Here is a 20,643-nt window from a genome sequence, read left to right as displayed (position 1 = left end):
GTCCAAGGATTTGACATCACCAAATTATAAATTCAGTGTTTGGTAGGTACGAAGCGGCCGAACTATTTTGTGTATCAAAATAATTTTAGTTCTCAAAAATTTTGAAATCCTACAAATCCTATATTTAAAAAAAAACGGCAGTGCGCTTCAACAAGCCTGGAAATGATAGAGGAATATTTTATATCAATCCAAAAGGCGTAAAAAGTAACTACTTGTCGTTATAGTACTGTCAGCTAGAACAGGTGTGAGGGAGGCCATTTTCCAGTTCCATTTTTGTGCTGCTGTTGTCAAGATGACTGCTAAGAGGGATTAGAGCCCGTCATCTTGTATTTTACCATATTTTTTGAACTATTTATCCCAATTTTTGGCATGCCAAGGTATAAATAATAACTCCCAGATCATCATTACCTTTTTGCAACCACATATTTACTAACAGGCTCTAGTCTGTAAGCTCTGTGCGGGCAACTACAACTATCACGATAATCACACCAGTAGGTACTAGTTCACAAGTGTTGCCTTCAACAAGTATGCCAAAGCTAATTCCTATGCCATGCTAAACCAAAAAACATTTAGCACTGAAGCTTTATTGCAAGCGGTATCAATATATTTTAAATTGCAAGATGGTGAGGTTTAATCCCGCTTGAGAATCCGATCGTATTGATATATTGAACGATATCATATTAAGCTATATCATATTGAACTGTATTACACTGTTCTATATCACATTGTTCGTTAGATCAGATACTCTGGTACAAATATTTTAAATAGGAACAGAATACTTAAGTTAAAAGTATATAGGTATTCAAGCTGTTATAAGTTCAAAATATCATGAAACAAAACCGTAAAAAAATAAAAATAATCCTTTAAAAAAATGTTTATTAATTTTACTCCCATGTAAGAGTTCCTATTTTACAACAGCTTTTGAGTAACCGTTGACAGACAGAATAGGCCGTTTCAATTTTGAGCACGTAGAAGCGAAACATTTTGAAACAGCTTGTGTCTGTCGACCTGACCTGCATTTATGCGCACGCCTTTTCCCAGCACGTGAAGCTTGAGTTCTCTACAGGCTTCACCTGTCTCCGACACTCCTAGGGCTTAGCCATCAAGGTCAGAAACGAACCAGATTCAGAAACACTCAAGTGACAATGCTAAGGCGGGAAACTTATTTTTAAATAAATTTTAACTTGCTTAGGCAACATATGCTTCAATACTGTGTCCATTAAAACGTGATTTAATTTTATAATAATTTTTTTAAGTTTTCAATTACTTATATAATCAAGTATTTTTAAAAAATCAAAAACCAAGGATATTGTCTCAAACTTTTATTTAATTGTTGCTTCTAAAAATAATTAATCTCAGAATTTTTATCTAGCGGAACGCATCTCTTGTGTGATATAATAACAAATACTAAGCTATGCATGTGGATATAAAAATTACATATTGCTATAACGGAAAAAATGACTGACAATTATTTAACTAAAGTCGTTCCATATTCTTCAAAGCATTACTTACTGAACGAAAAATAACTGGGGCTGGTTCCTTTTTTTTAAATATAGGTAGCTATATAAAAAGGTGATAAATTATATAAGTATGGAGAATATATTTGTTGTGGCTCTTAGAAGCATGAAAAATTGTTTCTAATAAAAGACATATTCAGTAGTTAAACATTAAAAATACTAATAATACTTCTCGTTTAAATAGTTTTCCAAACAAACAGTGAACCTTTTTGCATGTCTTTGAACACTTGTTGCACAAGTCCAACTCACTATTTTAAAATATATTAGTTTAATCACACCCCACAAACAATTCAACTAATTTAATCAATAACCTTGTGGTTATTTCCTTTTTGTCTCAAGTTCCCATGCGTTCCTTAATACCAAATCAATAGTCATGTGACCTATCCGCCAGGACTGGACAGCCGAAGGGCCGCGGTGGAGGACGTATGAACCAAACAGCCGACCTCATGGTGCCGTCGACGCTCGCCCGCTGTCGGGGGTACCGGGTTCGAGACCCAGATAAGGCATGGTAAACACTGGTCACAAACACGCCAAAGTCAATGAAACTGTCAAAAAGTCATAAAAGGACGGAATGGTTGGCTCGTTGGTAATTTAAAAAAAAAAAATCCCTTTCGGCACAGCCTACGGGCGTAGGTAGATTACGAAGAACCTATTTCTTCTGGAAATATTTTGGAAACATCTGATGACATGTGGTGACACTGGGATGACATGTGGTGAAACTGAGAGTGACACTGGGATGACACTGAGGCGTTTTCTCTTGCTTCAATCAATGAACGAAATAAATTTTCATCGCATGATTTGGCGTAATCTAAAAATGTCTCATCTGGTTTTATTATTCCATTGCGAATATATAGATCAGGAAATGAGATGTTAAAATTCAACTGCATTGCTATATTATACAACGCATACGCTGTTTTTTACAGATGAAAATTTGAAAATTCTATTTGTCTTGCAGCATGACTAAAATTGTTGCTTCTGCAACCTTCTCTTCGTCTACATATGCAACACACTCAAACTTGCATGCACTCAAGCGTGCATTTTTGGTCGTCGAGTGGAGTCATCAGAGCCGATGACACACGACGATACATAACAGTGACACCTGGGAAAGGATTCAGCCATACGGCCTACAGTGAAGAGTCATCCCGGCATCTGCTGAGTGGCTCCGGGAAGCCACGCGGACCACCTCGACCAGGGACCGTAACTGAATACGCGGAACAGTGCCACTAAAAAAACTGTGCTGTTGAGAAATGCCAACATCAAAAATCAAGTTTTAAATATAAAGAAAACATAGAACATTATTATGAATTTTTTAAAAAGTAATTTTACAAACATTCTTAGTCCAGAATTTATGTAATGGTGTATTAACGGAGTGGCGTATTGAATATAATTGCAAAATATTATAATTTGGAAATACTTTTGACAATTTTGAATTATCTTGATGGCAAACGAAAAAAAAAATCATGGCTGCCATGTGCACATGTACAGACGTGCACTTGAGTATTTTTTAAAACGGAAACTGAAGTTACGGTTTTCAACACTCATACTTTGCGGCTATGCAGTTTTTTTTTTTAAGTTTCGAAATAAAAAACAAAAGATGAAGCAATTTAACATACTGTTTTGGTTGTTCCGTATTGGAAAATAGATAATCTGAAACATTTATGGTGAATTTTCCCAGCAACTAACGACCAAAAGAAAAAAAAAAATCAAGTTAGCTAACATTTTCTTTCGATAAGTTAATGATTTTTAAGTTGTTAAGTTGCCGATAAATACCGCACAGTTCGCCGATTTGCAAACTTGTAGCACCGAGTTGCGACTCTTTTATCTTCCTCGCTTTGTGAGGGAAGCCTTCTTTTCACAGACGAGAGAGCCAAAACCCGAAGTTCCCCGAAGTTCATGCTTTTTTTCCGTATCTATAATGTAGCTATCCTAACCAAATCAACCGTCCACAATGTTTTAAAGTATTTATAATGTAGCTAACCTAACCTAATTGACCATTAGTATGCTTTTATCAACACCGCCATATTTATTTACAATGAACAAAAATAAAACCCGAAGATGCACGATAGGGCGTTTGGCTCTCTCGTCTGTGAAAAGAAGGCTTCCCGCATTGTGACGGAGACCAGGATGGCCGCACCAGGAATGTAGCCAGAGCTCTCTGTGATGCGAGTCTAGCGGTTTATCAATGCGCCTCCTCACTTAGTAGTACCATTGAATTGTAGGGATAATGGGCGTACACACGAGAATATATTATTATTAACCGACTGTATGATTTATGCCGTCGTTAGTTGATATGTTTGATAGACTGTCTTCCGTAAATACTTAGTATAAACTTAAACTATGTCTCTCTCTGCGTCCGTTTGTTCTTCTAAACTGCACAATGGATTCTGGTGCGGTTTTCAATATCATTTAGAGAATTTATTCCGGAAAGTTTATGTTTATAATACGTTCATTTTAAATTTACTTAAATATATCAGATAAATCTTGACGTTTTGTAAACAATTCGTAAACAGAAGCTTTCAGGGTACTTACACGGTTTATGCTGAATTATATATTACTGATACATCAAATTAATGTACTATAGAATTGTAAATGTTTACTGTTAATCATTCTTAGAAGATATAATTATGCTATCGCAGAAATTTCTGTAATCTGTCGAAGAGTTCCGAAATCGCCTTTATCAATGCATCGCTACTGATGGCCACAATTTTCACGATGTGATCTTTAGAACTTGGTTTAAAAAGATGGGGATGTTCAGTATACTGATAAAAATATAATAAACCTCATTTCTATAAGTTGCTCCATTATTTTTTTTTAATATCGTGGACATTCAAAAACGATACACACCTTTTGCCCCATTCCGTATAAACTGACACCTTTATTTCACGGTAAAATTTGACAGCTTGTTATACTTCGGTCCACTGTGTTAATGTCTTTGAAAATTTTGTTTTACTGTTGGCTATGGTCAGTGAGCAGTGGTTTTTCCACGATTGAGACAATGGCAATGGTGTTACTGAACTACTGAGTGCACATGATTTACCGTAACAACGAGAAGAAGCTACAGTGTTTTGAGGTATATCTTGACACGGAAACTTTTCGAGAAATATACCTGTGTCTAATTATAAAGTGTCCGAGAACTAAAATATTTTTTATTGCAAAATTTGCTATCATAGCCAAAATTTATGAACATAACTGTATACGTTTTGCTCTCTCCCTGTTATAAATATTAACTAATAATTCTTAAATATTGTTTTATAAAATATGTCAGCATAGTTTATGAACTTTGTAATCATACGACAGTTCATGTAATTCTTAGAAAATATATAATAACAATAATAAATAGTTTCTTATATCTGACATGTATGCAGACAAGAAGAAAAATAAATGCATATAGCAACAAAATAAATTTATATTTAAAAGCAGAAACTCCACGGTTCTGACACCAGCCAGCGCAAGAACAGAATAAGCAACCAAAACGGAAACACCACCGACGGATTGCTAGTGTAAACTGATGAACCGACACACGTGTTCGGTCTGTTTACAAACTGACTGCAGCTGACGCAGTGTTGGGTGTGGGAGGGGGTTTACCAGTGGACCGCTCACCGCTGCTAGTCAGCAGCATAAATGTTTGTAACCAATTGTAAACACACACACACATACACGCACACATAGTTTCACTATGCACGTGTGTTCCATAGAGATGCTGCACATTCTTGCAGTGGTGGACGTAAGCACGACGGGTGAATGAACACTTCAAACTAAGACTGAGATCTCGTTATACTGCTACCTCTTCGTTTATTGTGCTTCCTATTGTGCTTTCTCTTCATCAAATGTGCTTCCGATTGTAAGTCCTTTTCTATGATTGTGCTTCCGAATGTGCGCCCTTTTCTATGAATGTGCTTCCTTTTTCGTTGAATGTGCGTCCGATTGTGCTTCCTTTTTGTTGAATATGCTTCCAAATGTGCTTCCTTTTGTTGAATGTGCTTCCAAAGGTGCTCGTTTTTTTTATTGTGCTTCCAAATGTGCTTCCTTTATGTTGATTGTGCTTTCTTTTTGTTGATTGTGCTTCCTTTTTGTTGATTGTGCTTCCAAATGTGCTTCCGATTGTGCGTCCTTTTCTATGAATGTGCTTCCGATTGTGCTTCCTTTTTGTTGAATGTTCTTCCAAATGTGCTTCCTTTTGTTGATTGTGCTTCCGATTGTGCGTCCTTTCCTATGATTGTGCTTCCAAATGTGCTTCCTTTTTGCTGATTGTGCTTCCGATTGTGCGTCCTTTTCTATGAATGTGCTTCCTTTTTCGTTGAATGTGCGTCCTATTGTTCTTCCATTTTGTTGAATGTGCTCCCTCTATGTCGAATGTGCTTCCTTTTTGTTGATTGTGCGTGGTAAAATTTGTAGTGACTAAATATTTACTAGTTCAAAACCTCTTGGTGTTGCTAAAATATTTTTCAAGGTCTCTTGGTCCTTTAGTATGTATAGAAAATTCCACGATGGTCTAATTGACTGTAATTAGCTAACGACGAAGAAGTTCATGAGGTTCGGTCTCGTAGTCAGGATATGCTTGGCCTGTATGTATGGCTTTGTATATGAACGGTTTAGAGGTTATTCAGATTATCGAAAAACTAAACTTACATGTTAGGTAATGCGACAACGTATTTAATTCGTCGGACAGGTATATTGTCATAAGTTTTATTTTTGTAGAGTGAATGATTAATAAACTCCGCGAAAGGTAATGGAAAACAGAATCTAAAATTTATTTAATATTTAGTTACACTTGTCACTGTTCAAGTATCGATCCAAGGACAGGAAATGATCGAATCAATTTGTAAATTGATTGTAAATTTTTTTTGGTGAATTTTGTAATTTTTAGCTAAATAATTACACGATTCCAAGTTGGCGTCCAAATTTCAAGATGGCGGGCACCTCAGTAATAATAAATGATTACTGCACTCTAACGGGTTAGAATAAAACTAGCATGATGGTAATGCACTCTATAAGACGAGTATACACACAAGATGGTATCCTCCAGCAGACGAAAACCAGATGGTGGCAATGTCCTCTAGCAGGTGGTAGCTACTGGTAGCATGTTCTGAACACAAATTGTCGGATCCATGGTGGTCGTCAAGGTCAAAGTCAATTTCAAGGTCAAGGTCGAATTTCAAGGTCAAGGTCAAGGTCGAATTTCAAGGTCAAGGTCAAATTTCAAGGTCAATGTCAAAGTTATATGCCAACAGTCGAGGTCAAAGGTATGGTGAACAGAAAATCATACTAACATGGCATCAGCACACTCTAGCAGACGAAAACAAGATGGTGGTCTCCAGCAGACGAGGGCAAATGGTGGACATGACATTATACCAGATGACGATATATACCTTGTGTTTGGTAGTGGTAGTTCAGTTTGAAGGTTGCTTCCATGGAAGAAGGATCTGTCGTTTTTTTATTTTTTGCTCTTACCAGTTTCTAACCAAGTATGGGAATCGATATAATCAATCAGTATTCTAATAAGTAAATCTTTTGATGAATTTTGAACTTTTTTCATTAAAATCGGATAATAAATAAAGATTTACAAGATGGCATCCGTAACGATAATTGATACAGTGGTGAAATAATTCAAATGTCGGGTGTGTCGTAAGACATTTCTATTACTTTTTATTGAGAATTTTTTTTAATACATTAATTAATTACTTGTTAACTCTCGCCGGAAATCGAACCGATGACCGAAATTGTTTACATAACTAAACATTTGAAGTAGGCAATTTTTAAAATAATTTTTGCAAATTTTTTCGGAATTTATAGCCTTGAAATTACCGATTTTCAAGATGGTGGTCGTAACGAAACATGCAACTTTTTTTATAATATTTTTAATAAAATTTTGATTATTTATTTTTTTTATAAATTTTAAAACTTTTTTCATTAAAATCGGATAATAAATATAGTTTTCCAAAATGGCGGACATGACGTCATACTCGCTGACGATATATATACTTTGACATAAGTGGTGAGAGGTCAGTCTGCCGACGGCTTCCGTGGAGGTAGGACCTGACGTCATATTTTTATTTTTGACCTCGTCGGGTTCGAACTGAGGACTCCGAGCTAAATGGCGTAAGTGTACATTTAATTTTTTAATATTTTTTTATTAAGCTGAAAGCCTATAAGCTTAGAGGGAAGGAGGGCCATAACATGGCTGGGACTGCGGAAAGGTGTTTGGGAGCAGATTCAAATACTGGAAGTACATTATATCAGTTTACGATTTACATTTGCATTTAATTAGGCCAAATATAAATACCGATAAACAGTAAGACAGCAAGACAGACAATGTTTACAATTAAGTTTCACTTAATTAGTAAATAATTGACAAGAAACATACACGACGAATTATTTAGGTGGACGAGCCATCTATCAAGGCCAAGAAAAACGGAAGTGACACCTGCTTAACAGTGCGTGGTCCCTATACGGACCATCAAAAGGGGCGTTGTGTCCACACAAGACAGACGCCTCAAATACAGAAATGTTACATCAAATGAGAATTCAAAGGCAAAAATACGCGAACAACAAAATAATGCGCGCAAGAGAGTTACATGCTGTTACAATAAATTACTTTACGTACGTTTTACGTACGTCGACGCCTCAGGGAAGAACAGTAACTACAAGTTGAAAGTTAAGTTCATTAAATTAATTAAGTTAATCCAACCATAATTTTCTAGGTGGCGACCGAAAGGGAATTTAAACAAGACAGCCTATTATTTTACGTTACATTAGGGCAAGGTCCACCGCCTCACTCGCAAAAAAGAATAACAGTTAGCCTACATTCTTTCCCCCGAGGTCGCTCTCGCACGTCGTTACAATTAAAGACTAACAGACTACATGCCGAATCAAACAGACAATGTAGCTACTCAAGCTACTGAAGTAGACCAGACGAGACGAGACAAGCAAACCAAGCTAACAAGACCGAATTACAACCTGACAGCAGCTTATACTAAATCGGCGCGGCACAGCGCGCATGCGCCAACCCCAGGAGGGGAGGCGAGGAGAAATTAAACACACTCAAGAAGGGATGGAAGGGGGGGGGGGGGGGAGATGCGCCGACGCCCGCGCTGACGCGCGAAGTTTGAAGGTAGCGGACCTGACCGCTACAAAGCTTTTATTATTAAATTCGATTATTTAATTTTTTTATAAATTTACAATTTTTTCTGATTTTCTAATACAAAATTTATGGATTTTCAAGATGGTGTCCGTAACGGATATTGCAACGGTGACGTCATAGACCAGGTTGGCTGTCATAGTATCCTTATTCCTATAAATGGCTTATCGAAGGATTTATACATGGATGCTCAAGCTGTTTTTAGGACATTGTGTTATTTCTAGGTCAAAAAGTATTTTGAGATTTTTTGAAATCCTAATTTTTGAATTTTGAATTTTTTTTTTAAATGGAAATTATGGCGATTTTTGAGAAAGTTTTGCAAATTTTTATGAATTTTGGGCAAATTTTGGCAAATTTGAAGTTCAAAGTTCCAGGTCAAAGTCAAATTTCAAGGTTAAGGTCATCCAAGATGGCCTCCGTGACGTCACAATCCAATATGGCGGCCGTACACTCAGCTGCACACCCTGAACCCTGTCCCAGGAGCCCCATTTACATACTACTAACACTCGTACAAAAAAATAGGCACGACTCTACGCCCTCGTTACTTAAAATAAAAACAATAATCTAGATTCAATATTCAAATAATCCCGGCTTCAGTTACTCTCGAGTCCACTTCGGGAGCGTTCGGCACCATCTTTATTCGCGTATTACTAAAAATATATATAAAAAATAAAGATTTTCTGTCAGTTTGCTGAAAACATACACTCCGGGGCCAAAAGAATGAAAAAAAAAAATGTTTTGCAATACGTTTTATTACAGAATTAAGGGGACGTCGCTCTGAGGTTACTGCGCCCTCTTGTGGTGGCTCGTGGCGCGCTGTTCAAACACTTGCACGCAACACACGCACACGTACGGCGGTGGTGCAGAGCCGGGAAGGAAAGGTTGAAGGTGAGTTGTGCTGCAAACTAGTGACTTTCTCGGCATCATCGCGTGTTTTTATTTATTCTCATTTTTTTTTAGTGTTCACTTTTGTCCATATAATTTTAATTTTTTTTTTCAAACGAACGGGGCCCTTATTATATTAAGCATTAGGCAGTCCGTCCACCCGCTGATAGCGCTACTGCGATACGCGGCCGGTAGCGCCACGGTAGCGGTGTGTTTGCTTTCCCCCGCCTGCCATCACGTTCGACTTCAGCGCCCGGCGCAGGCGCTGAGTCTTCCCGTTACAATCCGGGTTTCCCGTTCCCGTCGCGACGGACAGGTACGGCGTCTCGCGTCCACATTATTTGTGAGCGATGCATGATCAGCAACCTTCATTCCAGTTGGATATCGTCGCGCGTCCGGGAACGTGGTGGGGGTCGGCTGTGAGCTATAGAACTGCCTATCGGGATTCGCGCGCTGTCTCCTGCTCGTGCGGGAGTGGTCGAGTGGACAGATCCCTTGCCTTCTGGCCGAGACGGTTCTGGTGCATCCGTGCATGCGTGGGTTTCCAACAAGTGAAGAAAGGTTGCGGACGCGACCAAGAGCAGATCGGCGTTTTCTCTGGATACTTATTTTGACGTGACAACGTCTAATATATCGATGAACGTCGGCTGCACGCACGAAAAAGTACCTCGTTACGCACATTGTCCCGTTACGCTCATTTACGCTTGCGCCGCATCTATCGCTCTTCCACTCGATTGGAACAACCATCGATTTGACTTTTTCGAGGCACATTAAACTTGAAACACTCCCATTCGTTTCCTACTTTTCCTATCATCGCCCTATCCTTAACAGAATAACACAGATTGGAAGAAGTTAAATAGCAAACATGTATAAAATTTATAGTTAAAATAATCTCTTCGTTAAAGTAATAAACATATTTGAATTAATGAGTGCAAATAAAAGTAAATTTATCAATTACTGTAAATTGTAGATTTAATTTCACTCCTTCTTTGTATCCATACAAAATAGTGATAATTCAATAAAAATGATTCAATTTTATTCATAAAAGTATGCAATCATTTCATCAATGCTTTTTATGACGTTGTCACGTTAAACTATCTTCCGTAAACTGACTTTAGAGACAACTATTTTTTTTCCTTCCTCGCGAGAGTGTAAATGTGGCGGACGTTGCCGTGCCCATGCGATTGTTTTCTCGGGTTGCTTCCGTTTTCCTCACAAAAGCGGAACGTTGCTGACGTTACCCTGCATCGGTGGGGGGTTTTTCCCGAGTTATTTCAACAATCGTGAAATTTCACAACCACAATACATATATGTAGAGAAAAAGTAATGTATTACAGGTTTTCATTAACGCTTTTGCGATTCTGTGTTATCACATAGATTTGTTTCATAATTGTATTTAGATTGTTTGAATACACTTTAATTTTACTCTCCTACGTTTGTGACACAACGATTAAGCACTTAAGCAATCCTGTGTAGTTAAAAAAAAAAAAGTATAATTCGTCTGTTGCAAATTTCTCCCAATTAATGAAGAAGTAAAGCTGAATTTGATGTTTTTTTCTTTCTAGCCAATGGTGTTTTGATGTAAAATTGTCCGTGTGTTCGCTAGCAATTTTTTTAAATGTGGCGATTTTAATTTTTTTTAAAAGATATTTGTTGGACATTTGACATGTAGGTAAGTCTAATCAGAATGAGTGAGTAAAAATAAGGATATACATAACTTTCTTGGACTACACAAGTACTCAATTTGGTCTAAAGTATTTTTTGTGTCTAAATGTTATCTGAAATGAAGATTGTTCTCATTAAATCCATTTTTATTGAAAGATTAACTTTTTACGTTAAAAAATATTTATTAAAATTATTGAGGTAGTTTCAGCAGTTTAAGAAATAAGATTTCGAATGGTTACGAGAATTTCTTTCCGCGAATTACAATATTTGTAAGTACAATTTCTTAGAAATCATTAAACTTCTGCCAGTGACTCAAACAACAACCACGATTTACTATTTCAAAAATTGACTTTGCAAAATTTTTAATGTTTTAGAACTAGTGTACATAATTTTTTAAGCATTTTTTTATCTTGTATTAATTTATTAGTTGTTTCATATTCACAATGATAACACCAATATTTAAAACTGTAATGGCAGTACTTAAATTCTGGAGTATCATTTCTAGCACAATACTTACGTTACTACGACAGAGAATTAAAACTACATTAATTATCTCAAACATGTCTTTAACCCGTCGTGTATATATAACATTTTTCATTAATTTTTATTTAAGTAAGAGTGGGAAACAAGTATAAACAACTTGTTGCCAGGTGTTTTTTGGAAGATCTTAACACTGTTGACGTACGCATACCACAAGCTACGCAATATAAAATATTTTTATATTGAATATATTGATCGGTTAGTTTACCACTATCTCACAACACTTTGTATGTTTACGTTGTAATGCAGTAAGTGCTTGATATTAAATATCTAGTACATTCAAAAGTTCTGAATATAATCGATACTTTACATTTAGATAAATTTAATAAAAACATGTGTCTGCCGGGATACCACTTGTTCACACACACTAAATTGTTTACATTGGGTGAATTTGACAGTTCTTGAGACAAGTGGTAAGCCAATGACAGTCTCGTGCGCAGAAGACATGAGCCGGTCTCTACCATATCATTAGTAAATGCCTACCATCAGTTACCGACTTGAGAACAGTCTCAGTCAGAATTCACGTAGGCAACGGCAGTGTTTCAAGGTACAACATATGGCCTTTACGAAAGTATGCGTGGGTGTGCCACTGTTAGCCTCGAAGACATGTATGTAGCCTTTGTGATAAAACAATTATGAAATGTTATAAATACATTTGTCACACCTACACTAAATACATACATCTACGTTCATATTAATTGTTTGCTTATTATAATTTCAAATAAGTGAAAGGCGATAAATACCTCTCTATCAATATACGGGGGCTGTTTTTTTTGCTTCAAACTCCGATGAGCTATAAAAAAGACACTTTTACATAACATAATAATTTTATTACAAAAAGTTCAGCAAGATCTTACTTATTTTTCTAAATAATCGCCAAAACAATCGAAGAATTTGTCATATTGTAACACAAGCTTCTCGATGCCTTCTTCGAAGAAGTTAGCAGCCATCGAGGAGAGATAACATGGCCAGCGCCTGGATACCCCTCTCACTACCAACGTCGCTGTAAGGCGAATTGACTAATCGCGCATTCTGACTCACTATTCGCAAATCTGGCGATAAGCTTTGACGCGAGACAGTGCGCCGTGCGAATAGTCCACCCGCCTCACAGCGGCGTCGTGAGAGCGAGGCAGATTCAGGCGGCTAACTTCTTTGCAGAAGGCATCGATAAACTTGTGTTACGATAAGACAAATGCCGCCATCGTTTTGGCGATCATGTAGAAAAATAAGTAAGACCCTGCTGAAATTTTTTGTAATGAAATTATTATGTTATGTAAATTTGTCTTTTATATAGCTCATCGGAGATTGAAAAAAGAAAAAGAAAAAAAAAAACATCGTACATGTTAGTTGGAAGAGTGGAAAAATATCTTCAAAACAATTATTGTTAGGACCTCATACGTATATTCTAAGTCCCTCCCCACCCAAAGAAATCTAAGCTGTTAAGTGAGTACCTATATCTGAGAAACTTGGTGATTTTATTATACGTCCATTTCGCAGCTTTCCACTAGATGATTAAATTATCACACTTAGGAAAAAGTGATAGGAAGAGGGCAACACCATCTGAGGTTTTAACAGTTTTAAGGAAATAATAACTGTTTTTTAATGTAATAACACAATTTTTCATTCGTTAAGGTAGAGTTCAGAAACTACGTGATTTAATAACACCATAAAATAATTTATGTTAACATCATTATAGAATTAAAAACCATTTCATGGACATATGCTTTTCCTGACTAACACTGGTTGTACAGAAAAACTCAAGAATGGCCAACATTATTGATTAAGAAGCCAACGTCATTTGATGTCAAATGTCGCATGCCTGAACAGCACAGGTAATCCAGCGGAAGTGACAGCACAGAACAACACAGTGGCCTGGCAACGACGAGAAAGTATCAACAAGAACAGCTAATACAAACAAAAATCTTGAACCACAGTGACGCACAGATGTATCCAGCAATGAAACTAAATAGATAATATGGACAACACGGCGACGAAAGCGCGGATGGATAAACCTAGTAGGTTTTCAATGATAAAACAATTTGCGACGCACACTGTCACAGTGCTGTCTAATTCTCTGTTCTGTCCAGGCATGTGGCATTTGACATCAACCGATATTGGCTTCATCTCCGCCAGTTTTTTTTTTTATGTATTCATCTTTGTTGTGCATTCTTGAGTTTTTTTTCTATGAAAACCAGTGTAAAACAGCCAGGCGTATATCCATGCAAATATTTTTTAGTCAATTTTCCTTGTTGCAAGTATCATTGTGGAATTATCACAGTCGTAGTTATTCTAAAATCTCCAAAATAAATTCAAAACTAAACCCAACGTCTTCACAGTGGAAGCTATCAGTTATGAGGCTATGAGGCCGGGTCTAGGTAATTGGTAAATTAAGTATTGTGGCGCGTGGCTTGTTATCACTTTTATTGTCTCCTACAAGTAAAGATATGACAAGTTGTAAACACAAAACATAGTCTCTGTGTTGACAATCCCGCAGGAGATAGTTGACCTGGTGTTTGAGACCGGTGCACTCAGGACCGTCAAAAGACATTTAGTGGCCCAAGGCAGAGTTTGGGTTTGTGGCCCCCCTTTCGTAAAAGACATTTAGTGGCCCAAGGCAGAGTTTGGGTTTGTGGCCCCCCTTTCGTAAAAGACATTTAGTGGCCCAAGGCAGAGTTTGGGTTTGTGGCCCCCCTTTCGTAAAAGACATTTAGTGGCCCAAGGCAGAGTTTGGGTTTGTGGCCCCCCTTTCGTAAAAGACATTTAGTGGCCCAAGGCAGAGTTTGGGTTTGTGGCCCCCCTTTCGTAAAAGACATTTAGTGGCCCAAGGCAGAGTTTGGGTTTGTGGCCCCCCTTTCGTAAAAGACATTTAGTGGCCCAAGGCAGAGTTTGGGTTTGTGGCCCCCCTTTCGTAAAAGACATTTAGTGGCCCAAGGCAGAGTTTGGGTTTGTGGCCCCCCTTTCGTAAAAGACATTTAGTGGCCCAAGGCAGAGTTTGGGTTTGTGGCCCCCCTTTCGTAAAAGACATTTAGTGGCCCAAGGCAGAGTTTGGGTTTGTGGCCCCCCTTTCGTAAAAGACATTTAGTGGCCCAAGGCAGAGTTTGGGTTTGTGGCCCCCCTTTCGTAAAAGACATTTAGTGGCCCAAGGCAGAGTTTGGGTTTGTGGCCCCCCTTTCGTAAAAGACATTTAGTGGCCCAAGGCAGAGTTTGGGTTTGTGGCCCCCCTTTCGTAAAAGACATTTAGTGGCCCAAGGCAGAGTTTGGGTTTGTGGCCCCCCTTTCGTAAAAGACATTTAGTGGCCCAAGGCAGAGTTTGGGTTTGTGGCCCCCCTTTCGTAAAAGACATTTAGTGGCCCAAGGCAGAGTTTGGGTTTGTGGCCCCCCTTTCGTAAAAGACATTTAGTGGCCCAAGGCAGAGTTTGGGTTTGTGGCCCCCCTTTCGTAAAAGACATTTAGTGGCCCAAGGCAGAGTTTGGGTTTGTGGCCCCCCTTTCGTAAAAGACATTTAGTGGCCCAAGGCAGAGTTTGGGTTTGTGGCCCCCCTTTCGTAAAAGACATTTAGTGGCCCAAGGCAGAGTTTGGGTTTGTGGCCCCCCTTTCGTAAAAGACATTTAGTGGCCCAAGGCAGAGTTTGGGTTTGTGGCCCCCCTTTCGTAAAAGACATTTAGTGGCCCAAGGCAGAGTTTGGGTTTGTGGCCCCCCTTTCGTAAAAGACATTTAGTGGCCCAAGGCAGAGTTTGGGTTTGTGGCCCCCCTTTCGTAAAAGACATTTAGTGGCCCAAGGCAGAGTTTGGGTTTGTGGCCCCCCTTTCGTAAAAGACATTTAGTGGCCCAAGGCAGAGTTTGGGTTTGTGGCCCCCCTTTCGTAAAAGACATTTAGTGGCCCAAGGCAGAGTTTGGGTTTGTGGCCCCCCTTTCGTAAAAGACATTTAGTGGCCCAAGGCAGAGTTTGGGTTTGTGGCCCCCCTTTCGTAAAAGACATTTAGTGGCCCAAGGAAGAGTTTGGGTTTGTGGCCCCCCTTTCGTAAAAAAAAATAATTGTACTCTATCGGCAAAATTTGCCAATTACACACTTTTCACCTGAAACTGAAGAAGAGGAATCTGGGGCCTGGTTTCTACCTTTCTCTATAGGACTATACCACCAGAACTGTATGTAGTTAGTTTAGAAAAAATGTATTGGAATGATTTTGGTTACTGTTTCAGGACAAACAAAAAAAAACGTTTAAAAAAAAATATTTAATAGCACTAACTTTAGTATTGAAAAAAAATATTTTAACACTAAACAATTATATTAAAATTTTTGATAGCTCTTATAATTAAATTGTAGCATAACACAATAGTGCTTCTATTTACTAACAAAACATTATGTTAATCATTATCTATTCCTTGAGGAAATTTAACTTAAAAGCAAGAAAAGTAAAAAAAAAATACTACACACTTATGGTCACACACACACAAGTAATTAAAACCTCCTTCTACAAGCGTTTATTGCAGCAAAGTCATATACAATCTTTTGAAAAGATAGCTTGTCTGCAAGCTCATGCTCGATACTTAACAACATTAAGTGATTAAGTCTATCTTCAGTTGTGGTTTATCGTAAGCGGTTTTTAATCAATGACAGTTTACTAACAGCTATCTCATCAGATGCTACAGTCTGATTCAGTCTGAAAATAATTTGTGCAAAATTACGGCAGTCATCATGTGAATAAAAATGTGGAATATATTAACATTTATATAAAATTGAGTTAACGATGGTTTGGTGGTCTAAGGAGGAAAGAATGGGAAGTCGCACCGCGGTAAAGACTGCCACTTCTCTTCGAAACCTACCTAAAAAGGTTTTCCCCGAATGCACCTCTTTCATCGTTATTCGGGGAAGTCGTAATGCTGCAACCGGCTCGTTCAAACACGGCGTGTACACGCTCGTCGCTGGCAGCGCCGCTAACGAGGATGTGAAGTGGCAGCACTGTGTCACAGGACCGGGCAAGCTTACGCGCACCAGACGCTGACGTCCATAAACACTCGGCTCAGCTGCGCGCCGTTCAGCGAGCCGGCACTCGGCTCCAGACACTGCTGCGGACCTCCATGGATACTCTTGCTGGTGAGTGCCTCCTCTTGCTGGTGAGTGGCTCCTCTTGATGTTGAGTGGTTCCTCTTGCTGGTGAGTGGTTCCTCTTGCTGGTGAGTGGTTCCTCTTGGTGGTGAGTGGTTCCTCTTGCTGGTGAGTGGTGCCTCTTGGTGGTGAGTGGTGCCTCTTGGTGGTGAGTGGTTCCTCTTGGTGGTGAGTGGTGCCTCTTGGGGGTGAGGGGTGCCTCTTGGTGGTGAGTGGTGCCTCTTGGTGGTGAGTGGTGCCTATTGGTGGTGAGTGGTTCCTCTTGCTGGTGAGTGGTGCCTCTTGGTGGTGAGTAGTGCCTCTTGGTGGTGAGTGGTGCCTCTTGGTGGTGAGTGGTGCCTCTTGGGGGTGAGTGGCTCCTCTTTATGTTGAGTGGTTCCTCTTGGTGGTGAGTGGTTCCTCTTGCTGGTGAGTGGTGCCTCTTGGTGGTGAGTGGTGCCTCTTGGTGGTGAGTGGCTCCTCTTGATGTTGAGTGGTTCCTCTTGGTGGTGAGTGGTTCCTCTTGGTGGTGAGTGGTGCCTCTTGGGGGTGAGGGGTTCCTCTTGGTGTTGAGTGGTTCCTCTTGCTGGTGAGTGGTGCCTCTTGGTGGTGAGTGGTGCCTCTTGGTGGTGAGTGGTGCCTCTTGGTGGTGAGTGGTGCCTCTTGGTGGTGAGTGGTGCCTCTTGGGGGTGAGGGGTTCCTCTTGGTGGTGAGTGGTTCCTCTTGCTGGTGAGTGGTGCCTCTTGGTGGTGAGTGGTGCCTCTTGGTGGTGAGTGGTTCCTCTTGGTGGTGAGTGGTGCCTCTTGGGGGTGAGGGGTTCCTCTTGGTGGTGAGTGGTTCCTCTTGCTGGTGAGTGGTGCCTCTTGGTGGTGAGTGGTGCCTCTTGGTGGTGAGTGGTTCCTCTTGGTGGTGAGTGGTTCCTCTTGCTGGTGAGTGGTTCCTCTTGGTGGTGAGTGGTGCCTCTTGGGGGTGAGGGGTGCCTCTTGGTGGTGAGTGGTGCCTCTTGGTGGTGAGTGGTGCCTCTTGGTGGTGAGTGGTTCCTCTTGGTGGTGAGTGGTGCCTCTTGGTGGTAAGTGGTGCCTCTTGGTGGTGAGTGGTGCCTCTTGGTGGTGAGTGGTGCCTCTTGGTGGTGAGTGGTTCCTCTTGCTGGTGAGTGGTGCCTCTTGGTGGTAAGTGGTGCCTCTTGGTGGTGAATGGTGCCTCTTGGTGGTGAGTGGTTCCTCTTGGTGGTGAGTGGTTCCTCTTGGTGGTGAGTGGTGCCTCTTGGGGGTGAGGGGTTCCTCTTGGTGGTGAGTGGTGCCTCTTGGTGGTGAGTGGTGCCTCTTGGTGGTGAGTGGTGCCTCTTGGTGGTGAGTGGTGCCTCTCAAAAATTGGTTGTCTGTAAAGTCGGTTTACGGACGATAGTTTAACGTGACAACGTCATAACAAAACATTGATGAAATTATTGCATACTTTTATGAATAAAATTGAATCATTTTGATTGAATTATCACTATTTTGTATGGATACAAAGAAGGAGTGTAATGAAATCTACAATTTAATTGATAAATTTACTTTTATTTGCACTCATTAATTCAAATATGTTTATTACTTTAACGAAGAGATTATTGACGTGACTACGTCTAATAAATCGATGAACGCTGGCTGCACGCACGAAAAAATGTCCTGTTACGCACATTGTGCCGTTACGCTGTGTCCCGTTACGCTCATTGTACGCTTTCGCCACATCTATCTCTCTTCCACTCGATTGGAACAACCATCGATTTGACTTTTTCGAGGCACAATAAACTTGAAACACTCCCATTCGTTTCCTACGTTCCTATCATCATCCTATCCTTAACAGAATAACACAGATTGGAAGAAGTTAAATAGCAAACATGTATAAAAGTTATAGTTAAAATAATCTCTTCGTTAAAGTAATAAACATATTTGAATTAATGAGTGCTAATAAAAGTAAATGTATCAATTAAATTGTAGGTTTTATTTCACTCCTTTTTCTCCATACAAAATAGTGATAATTCAATAAAAATGATTCAATTTTATTCATAAAAGTATGCAATCATTTCATCAATGTTTTTTTTATGACATTGTCACGTTAAACTATCGTCCGTAAACCGACTTTACAGACAACCAATTTTTTTAACTATAACTTTTATACATGTTTACTATTTAACTTCTTCCAATCTGTGTTATTCTGTTAAGGATAGGGCGATGATAGGAAAAGTAGGAAACGAATGGGAGAGTTTTAAGTTTAATGTGCCTCGAAAAAGTCAAATCGATGGTTGTTCCAATCGAGTGGAAGAGAGATAGATGTGGCGCAAGCGTACAATGAGCGTAACGGGACACAACGTAACGGGACAATGTGCGTGACGGGAAATTTTTTCGTGCGTGCAGCCGGCGTTCATTGATTTATTAGACGTTGTAACGTCAAAATTTTTTATAAGATTTACAAATAATTTGAACGTATTCTATAGTGTTCCTACTAAGGGAGTTATGGAATTTTTAAAATTCTAACCCCTCATTTTTACAATCCGTTGTAGCAATGGTTATCAAAAATTGTTTCCAACAGAAGTTTCAGTTAAAAATTATAAGATTTACAAACAATTTGAACGGATTTGATGGTGTACCTACTAAGGGAATCATATATATATATATATATATATATATATATATATATATACATTTCTACTACTTAGTTTTTCAACCCCATGCAGTAATAGATCGTCTAATCCAAAAAGTGTTTAAGACAAAAGTTTTAGATAACAATTATAAGATTAATACATCATTTGCACAAATTCGATTTTGTGCCTATGAAACGAATTAAGTTTTTTTGGTCTACCAATCCTTTTTTTTTAACCCTTTGCAGTTATGGTTGCTCGTATCAAAAACGTATTCAGACAAAATATTTTAGTATTACTCCTACAAGTTATAATACATTCAAACGGATGTGACATTCATCATATTATGGGAGCTATAGGCTATAGCGATTTTTCTGTTTTTTTTTTTAATACCTTCCCAGTTTTTACCCCTTTATCTATTGGGACAATAAGAGTTTAGCAAGGAATTTATATATTATCTAGTGTGTAATTCCGTGTTTCTAATGTATGTTTAAACTTGTGATTACTTTTTACTATGACTATTTTAGTTTACCAAATATAATCCAAGGTAGTTTCATTGGGCACATAAATACTTTTGGTATGTAGGCCTACCATATATATATATGTTTTTTTTTTACAAAAGTGACTTTATACGGGTTTATGTTACTTCACGTGGGTCCGCCATCTTTGTCTCACATTTTCGTTAATATATTTCCGTTTTCTCAAAATTACTCCTACTAAATGCCGTTTACACATCAAACAATAAAATAAAGGAAATGGGCGTATTACACACCTCATCGGGAAAACCAAGTGGAAGGCGGAGTAAACTGTTTAACGTTTGAACTTACCAGCTCTGTCCATATCGTAAAGTCGCATACTTGCATTGTAAAGGCTCGTTATAATCGTCCGGTATTGTCAGCGAGACGGGTGCAACACTGTGCGACCATGAGCTGTCCAAGTGTGCAGCCTCTTTCTTAAGCGGCCTTCGCACACGGGATCACGGTTGGCCAAACCTGGTTCACACGTGCCAGGTTCCCCACGGTTCGCCTGTGTGTGGACACCAACGAACCAAGTTATTTGTTCGGTTCGCCACCAGGGCGAACCACGTTCGCCTGTGCGCAGAGGACGAACCATTGTTCGGTAGTCTAGAGCAGTCGTGAGGTGTGGTTAGACGAGTTGCTTCAATGGAGGATAGTGCTAAACCTGAACCCATCTT

General features: G+C 39.1%; 1 protein-coding gene across 2 annotated transcripts in view; it reads left to right on the top strand.

Annotated features, from left to right (window-relative positions):
- Window positions 1-16,718: 16,718 nt before the first annotated feature.
- The window catches only part of LOC134534425 (aquaporin-like), a 35,589-nt gene continuing 31,664 nt past the window's right edge, over window positions 16,719-20,643 (top strand). For both annotated transcript variants that reach the window (XM_063372890.1, XM_063372889.1), the window contains exon 1: window positions 16,719-16,840. In XM_063372890.1, the coding sequence (XP_063228960.1) occupies window positions 16,825-16,840 (16 nt within the window). In that variant the 5' untranslated portion in view covers window positions 16,719-16,824. The remainder of the gene's footprint in view (window positions 16,841-20,643) is intronic.

Source organism: Bacillus rossius, chromosome 7 (assembly GCF_032445375.1).
Source record: "Bacillus rossius redtenbacheri isolate Brsri chromosome 7, Brsri_v3, whole genome shotgun sequence".
NCBI lineage: Eukaryota > Metazoa > Arthropoda > Insecta > Phasmatodea > Bacillidae > Bacillus > Bacillus rossius.
The sequence above is the reverse complement of the archived record's forward strand: the minus strand, read 5'-3'. Positions and strand labels throughout refer to the sequence as shown.